The sequence below is a fragment of the Camelus dromedarius genome, chromosome 1 (genome assembly GCF_036321535.1).
Source record: "Camelus dromedarius isolate mCamDro1 chromosome 1, mCamDro1.pat, whole genome shotgun sequence".
Lineage (NCBI taxonomy): Eukaryota > Metazoa > Chordata > Mammalia > Artiodactyla > Camelidae > Camelus > Camelus dromedarius.
In genome coordinates, this window is record NC_087436.1 from 37,104,741 (window position 1) to 37,112,522 (window position 7,782).

Below are 7,782 nucleotides of genomic sequence, written 5' to 3' on the forward strand. Positions count from 1 at the left end.
TCTTTAGACCACCTTCACTGTCACCTTTAATACATTTGGTCTCTGGGCTATGGTATCTTCTGCCCTTTGGGAAAGCTTGGACAGGGAAAAACAATGAAATAAATTTATTAAGAAGGGAGGGGCTAGAGACCTCATTGTATGTTAGGGTTGGGAATATTAAGATCATTTGCAAAATAACCAGCCCCAGCCATCTCCTGGGAGGCCAAGCGGTGCGTGACCCCTTCTACCGGCGTCTCCGCCCGCTGAAGTTCGCCCCTAGAAATACCCGCTCACGTCCCCAGGAGCGCAGGAGAGGCTCTCAGCACAGCGGGAGGCTGTTCCTATTGGGAGCCCGGATTACACCAGCTCCTTGGCGCGCGTTTCCTCTGAGCTGGGGAAGGCGAGGTCGGACCCCGGAGCTGGCGCCCACGGCGAGGCACCCTTGCGCGGGCAGGAGGAGACCGGAGGTGGGACCCGGGCGGCGCGCCTCGTCCGCCAGAGGCAACCCGCGCCGAGAGCGCACGGCCACCGAACGCCGGCGCCTCCAGCATGGAGTGGGAGCTCAACTTTCTGCTCTATCTGGCGCTCTTCTTCTTCCTGCTCTTCTTACTTTTCCTCCTGCTCTTTGTGGTCATCAAGCAGCTGAAGAACTCTGTGGCCAGCACCGCCGGGGCGCTCCAGCCCGGGCGCCTCTCGCTGCGCCGGGAGCCTTGGGGTTTCTCCCAGGAGCAAGCGGTGTAATCAGCACTGCGCGGCAACCGGCTGGAGGGCATGGAGCTGTGCGGGCGCCGAGCTGGGACTCGGCCTCGATTCTCCCGCCGCACGGCTGCCGGGGTTCTAGGGCCAGGCTTGGCTGCCTCGCTGGCAGGTCCGTTTGGGCGTAGGAGGGGTTGGCAAAGGGGTGCGTTTCCCCGCTCCTCCGGGAGGCTGGTGCTCGGATGTCAGGGACCGCGAGTGTATGGGGTCTGGGCTGGCGCTGTGCTCTTAGGGAGGGACCCTAAGCTTTCCGGGGCGAGAGAGATGCAGAAAGAGAAAAGTTAAGCTCTTGGAGCCGAAATGGCTTTGAGCACCTGCAAGCTCTTCTTCCCAGTCTAGCTGCATTTTATCTTGAACCCAAGGGGAAGAAAACTTGAACCCAAGGGGAAGACAATTCAGTCCAGCTACTTACAAACAAAATTGAATGTCAGCCTAACCTTTGGGAAAGGAGGCGGGAGGAAACAGGCTGCACTTGAAGTATTCCAAATACTTTAAGTATCATTGTGCTTTGATAGACGCTAAATGGGGTTCAGTTGGCAGTGCCAGGGAGACAGGATTCAGCAGCCCAGATTTTATGAGGAATCTCTTCTTCCCCCTTGATCCTTACTGCTGTTGTAGACGCCGGCCTGGTAGGTGCCTGCGCATTGCTGTGGCGGGTAGGCTTGTAATCTGGAGCAGCAGGAGGATGAGCGTTAGAGTGGGAGTCACTGGAAGAGTCCTCGGGGTTGCTATGGAGGGCTGGAGAAAAAAGGCAGTTTACACGTTGCAGGGCAACAGGAAAAGGACAGGAAGAGCGAAGCTGTCATTTCAGCAAGGCTGCCTGTCCTACGTGATTAGAATGTTGGTGGAAGATTGACGGGCAGGAGTAAAGTTGTCACCAGTGTGCCCTAAGTACCCTCCCAGCAAATAACAACTTCATCTTCCAGATGCTTTTTCCTCGATTTACGCCATCACAAGTCCTGGAGCACCGCATCGGACTGGTGCGCGGAGGGCCGCAGCTTCAGTTACAGGCGGGTAACGGGGAACCCTGCACGGAGGGGCTGGAACAACCGGAGATGGAAGTTTTCTGCGATGGTAAGCAGGGGCCACCCTTGGTTTCACTTTGTCCCTAGGTAAATTTCTCAAGACCCAGGACCTAAAACAGTGAGAGGTTAGGATGGAGGAAATGGGTACAATGAAATAAAGGGCACTCTTCCACTCAGAACTGACGAGCTTTGACGAGCTTCTCCTGGAACCTAGGAGACATGGCTTTCCTAATTCAGTCCAAGAGTCAGTGTCTAAGTGGAGGGTCATAATCTTTTAATTAAAATGGGATGTGAGGAGTGACTGCAATTTTAATAAATACTCTGTTATTTTGGAAACCAGCGCAGGGGTTCTTGAAGTTGGAATATGGAATGCAGACATAACTTGTCTTCAATAAGGGAAGATTTAGCTTCAGTCATGTTTATGGTAGGATAAGCTGTCCATGTGATGACTGTAACACTGAAAATATTTACTAACTTTAGGCACAAAGGAAGACCATGTAGAAGGGCTAAAAATAACAAAATACTAAGTTTTGCCTAAGTTGATAATATGAAAGTGAAATGAAAGATGATTATTTTAATAATTCAAGGGAAGGAAAAAATAGTCTCATTTAGGTGAATAATTATGGGGAAAGTTTTGGCCTGAGACGTTCAGATAATTTCCCACATTTTCTATTTTGCTCTACTAGAATAGAACTGTTGTTAATGAAGTAAGTGGTTTATTTTAAATATAATGTCATGAGCAAATTCTCATATGTACATATATACATATATATATACACACACACACACCTCTCTTTATCGAGGTATAGTAAGACTTGATTTGAATTCCCAGTTTGAATCTCTGAATCAACTGCAGTGCTTTTATATCGTACTGTGAACAATAGCTCTCTAATTGGTTATCATGTCTGCAGTGGCATTTAGCTCCACAGTTGTATGATTAATATGGACTTCGAAGATGGGTGTGGGAATAATTAATAAGCAATAATAATTGTTTACAAGGCTGGAAAATAATCACTTCATACTTTATAAATAATCAGAATGTAAATTATTATAACCATAACCTGCTTGACTTGATTTTTTTTTTTGAAGTTAGATCATCAAGGTAGTGAGGTTTTTTCCTTTTTTAATGGAGGTTCTGGGGATTGAACCCAGGACCTTGTGCATGCTAAGTGTGCACTCTACCACTGAGCTATACCCTACCCCAATTTTATTTTTTTAGTGAAGTTTAGTTGATTTACAATATTGTGTTAGTTTCTGGTATACATCATAGTGATTAAGTTATACATACATACATATTCTTTTTCATATTCTTTTTTGTAATAGGTATTACAAGGTATTGAATATATTTCCCTGTGCTATACAGTAGGACCTTGTTGTTTATCTATTTTGTATATAGTACTTTGTATCTGCTCATCCCGAAATCCCAATTTATCCCCACCCACCTTGGCCCCTGGTAACCATAAATTTGTTTTCTATGTCTTTGTAATCCTTTATTCTTCCTAGCAGTACCACTGGTGTACAAAGGTTTAAACCACTCTGACTCTTCCACACAGGAAACTATAGAGAACGCAAGGTGAGTAGTTTGCTGCCATCCCACTGTTAAGCCAAACTCTTTGCTGGTTCTACTGACTCAGTTTCCTACGAACAGAGTGGTTGCCTTTCTATCTTGTGGCCGGTGCCATTTTATAACCTCCCCGGAATCTAATTCATTCATTACTAAGTTCCCATTTATCCAGGCAAAAATGAATATTTATTCCTATTACCCAATTTCCTCCTGGAACTTGGCCCTAAACTGTGAGAATGAAGGGTTCTCACATTTGCTATCAGAACTTGATGCTTTTGATCTCCTGCTTTGCATTTCTTTGTTAGAGATCTTGCTTTTGAAACTTGGATACTTGCATATAAGCTGCCTTGTTTTATTCATTTATTCAATCATCATTTTTCAAAACCCAGCATAGACCCATCTCCCACATTAGAACTACTTTTGAACTCACATTACTTACATTTTTTGCTACTTGTACACATTCTTTTTTTAACTGAAGTATAATCAGTTACAATGTATCATTTTCTGTATACAGAGAACAATGTCCCAGTCATGTATATACATACACATATATTCATTTTTATATTCTTTTTCATTAATTTTTATAAGATACTGAATATGGTTCCCTATGCTATACAGAAGAAATTTGGTTTTTAAATCTGTTTTTATATATAGTGGCTAACATTTGCAAATTTCAAACTCCCAAATTTATCCTTTCCCACTTCCTTTCCCCCAATAACCATAAGATTGTTTACTATGCCACTTGTACACATTCTTTTTTTGGTGTATATATATATATATATATTTATTTATTTATTGAAGTAAGTGTAGTCAGTTTACAATGTTGTGTCAGTTTATGGTGTACAGCATAATGCTTCAATCATACATGAACATATATATATATATATATATTTGTTTTCATACTCTTTTTCACCATAAGTTACTACAAGATAGTGAATATAGTTCCCTGTGCACTACAGTATGAACTTGTTTATCTATTTTATATATAGTGGTTAGTATCTGCAAACGATCAGGGTTTCAGGCTTGTACATGTTGGCTGCTGCATCCACTGACCACACCACGGGCCTGGCAACCACCATACCAAGTTTATTTTGGAAGACAGTGTACATATGAGCTAGACATTAAAACCCTTGAAAAATCAGGAATATTTAAAAGAACTGCTCATTATATGTGTAACTTGATTATAGAACATTGCTATTATTATTTTATTTTCAATAAAAGGTTTTTAGTGACTTCAGCAATCTTAGAAGCTGAGTTGAATTTCTTACATTATAAGGAAATGGGTCGTAATTTGATTATTATGTAATATTAGTATTCTGTTTCAACTGTTCTTATTTCATTGTTGTTTCTAAAGTTCAGCAGTTTAAAGTGACTTCAAATCTTATTAGGATAACCTTGATTGTTTTACTGATTTCCAAACTTGTAAGTGCTGAGTCTACAGATCTACCTGGAAAGAGAACCATTTTAAGTTGAATCAGAATGACATCACCATCACACCTGTAAAACCTAAAATGTCTAATAAAGTAGATTCCTATGTCTAAACTTCAATTTTAAGGCACAGCTGTAGATGCAGGACTGATGCCATCTGGTGTGATTCCACAGAATAAGAGAGAAGATTTACCCAGAGTGTGCCATGCACTGGCTTTTCTGGGAATGACAAGGTGCCAGGGTTTGTTTTTGGTTCACTTGCAGGGGTGGAAACTTGGAACTAGGTGAGTAAAAAATATGCAATATCCCATTTTTAGCATGGCATTTCATGTTTCCAATCTTGCCTATAGTTTCAAAATAAATGCAGTAGAGTTAAAATTTTTTAATAGCCAAAGTTTTAAACATTGTGAATGGTTAAACCATTTAGGAGATTGGGAAATGCTTATTTTTTGTTACTTATACCTACTAACCTAGGGTCTTTTAGCATAGTAACAGTACTAATGCAGTACATAGAGAGTACCTGCACAATATTGTACTTTGTAATTTTTACAGCTACTCTGAGGTATTAAATTACATCCCACAATTAAAACTCTGGGGACATTAGGAAATTGCTGTTAGATGTCTGTGTCACATACAAGGGAAAGTTAAAAATTGACCTGTAGATCTTTGATGTTGATTTTTTGGGTGGGAGGGGTTGAATCAATGAAATAAATTCTCAATTCTCCCTTTCTTACTTTGTCTATGCAAAATAAAGTTATAGATTAAATAATCTGACTAATTATCTGAGTAGTTAGCATCTTACCATATAAGAATTTGAGTAATCAGAAGGGCAGACCTGTGTTTAGAAGAATAATCAGAACATAATAAACACTCAAAAGAACTTCCTGCTGGATTAAGCTAAAAACCCTGTTATTTACCTTAATAGCAGCTAGCTATTTTACACAATAAGCCTAATCATTTCCTCCACCTTCAGTCTGTAAAAGTGTTGGTGGGTTCAAGTTAAAATTTTTATACTTTTGTTTTATTAATGGGATTCTCTGAAGTTACTTGAACTTATTGACTATGTACAGATTCTTCAGGTAAGATTTTTTTTTTTTTTTATTTTGAGATGAAAATCTTTCTTATTGGGAATCCAGGTGGATTGCTTTCTTGAAATTCCTGAACAGTGGCTTAAACAAAGTAGGGGTTTCATTTTGCTGTCGTGTAACAAGGAGGTAGGGGGTAGGCTATCACTGGTGTTGGTTCAGCAGCTCACAGGTGTCAGGGTCAAGGTGGCCCCTGAGATTCCCATGGCTCTTCCCTTAGGTTCCAAGACAGTTGCCGCAGTTCCCCGCAAGAAGACGGAGGAAGCCCAAAGGAGAAACAGGGCATACTCGCTCCGCTTGAGTCAGCTTCCTTTTAAAGAGCTTTCCAGGCAGCCCAACAATGTTTGCCTACATCTCACTGGCCAGACTGTGTCATTGGCTACTGTTATCTCTAAGGTTGCCTGAGAAATGTAGTTTTTGCAGCTGGACATATAATTGCCTTCAACAAAAATCTGAGTTCTCTGGATTAGGAAGAAGATAATGGTGGATCATGGGTGAACGACTGGCAGTCTGTCCTCTGGATACAAAATACAGGAAAGGAGCATAACATTTGAAACAGATCAAAACTGTAGTTTCTTGACAACCGGCAACACTCCAAGCAACACTGCTCTGCTCTGAGAGGATGAGCAGGAGTGAAGACATGCTGGGTTTTCTTAAGAAATTCTTGGCAGGACTGACCTTATTTCTGAGCCATATACTTGCCCCCATCAAGATTTTCTAGAGCAGGACCCTGGGAAGCTGCACGCTTTCTTGGAAAACATAATCTCTTCGTGGAGGTTTGAAATGAGATAAGGAAGGCTATATCTTGCTGCTTCCCCATCTGCTTCATGTATCTTTTCTCTAATTTTCCTGCCAAATTTTTTGGTGGAGTCTAGTTGTGTATTTGATCCCCATAAAATGTTTATCCCTTTCATGCACAGGAGAGGGTAATCTCTGTGTGGAAAGGCTACTTTACTCCCCTCTGTGACTCCACACCCCATCTAGGAATATCCTGGGACAATTGCTTCTCAGAGCTGCTTCCATAAGCAGCCTACATCCTGGTTAAGCAAAAGCAGAAGAAACACTTCCCACATCCAGGGCTGTCCAAAAGAACTTCCTGTGATGACAGAAATGTTCTATATCTGCAGTGTCTAATGTGGTACCCAGTAGCCACACGTGGCTAGTGAACACTTGAAATGTGGCTAGTGTGACTGAGGAAGTAAAATTTAATTTTCTTTAATTTTAAATAATTTTAAAAAATTGAAATAAATTAAATAGCCACATGTGGCTCGTGGCTATTGTGTTGTAGAGCATAGCACACCCCTTTCCCTTTCTCGTGTTTTAGAACTTGCTGGGAGGGATGTGAGCAAGTCATATGCTGGCTTCCATGGTCTTCACGGTCCCATCTTGCCATTGAACTTGTCTCTCAGAGGAGAAAGAAAAATGATATTTTGGAACTAAATTCAAGATGTTAACTTGACATTTCTACATTGCACATACTCCTGTATAAATGGAACGGTCTCCTGGGAACAGGTCCTGTGACTGATGCTGGTGATAACTGATGGGAAGGTGGTGGTGCCGGTCCACTTAACATTCCTAGTGAACATTCTGTGCTCCTAGTCAGAGTGAGTTGGTGGAGATTATTTTATTCTGTTGTGCAATTCATTCTGTGTTACTTTATTTTTGTAATACTGTGGCTGCTAAATGATTATTCTGTATCTGTTTTTCAAAATATTCAGTGGTTTATATTTTTTAAAAGGCTATGAAATAAAAAAATACTAAATGTATGTATCTCAGCTTTTTGAATGTGTGAATTATTATTACCCATACTTTTTGAAGAGATAATTAAATTTGCTTTTTTTTCGGAGGGGCGGTCATTAGGTTTATTTATTTATTTTTAGAGGAGGTCATGGGGATTGAACCCAAGACTTTGTGCATGCTAAGCATGCATCTCTACCTCTTGAGC

General features: G+C 41.2%; 2 protein-coding genes across 2 annotated transcripts; both read left to right on the forward strand.

The window, feature by feature from the left end:
• The first annotated feature begins 308 nt into the window (after positions 1-308).
• On the forward strand, positions 309-841 carry SMIM43 (small integral membrane protein 43). Its single transcript, XM_064477016.1, has one exon. The coding sequence runs from the start codon at positions 529-531 to the stop codon at positions 718-720; it is 192 nt and encodes a 63-aa protein (XP_064333086.1). The 5' UTR covers positions 309-528; the 3' UTR covers positions 721-841.
• Positions 842-904: 63 nt separating this feature from the next.
• Positions 905-7,574, forward strand: LOC105093657 (small integral membrane protein 43). Its single transcript, XM_064476998.1, is given in 6 exon segments — positions 905-1,364; positions 1,662-1,809; positions 3,267-3,333; positions 6,058-6,134; positions 6,137-6,199; positions 6,202-7,574. Coding segments are annotated over 5 exon segments (396 nt in total). The 5' UTR covers positions 905-1,364; the 3' UTR covers positions 6,243-7,574.
• Positions 7,575-7,782: the final 208 nt, after the last annotated feature.

What these genes read in the sequence shown, in the direction of transcription:
- SMIM43 (XM_064477016.1), top strand. Translation starts at nt 529, where the DNA reads ATGGAGTGGGAGCTCAACTTTCTGCTCTATCTGGCGCTCTTCTTCTTC.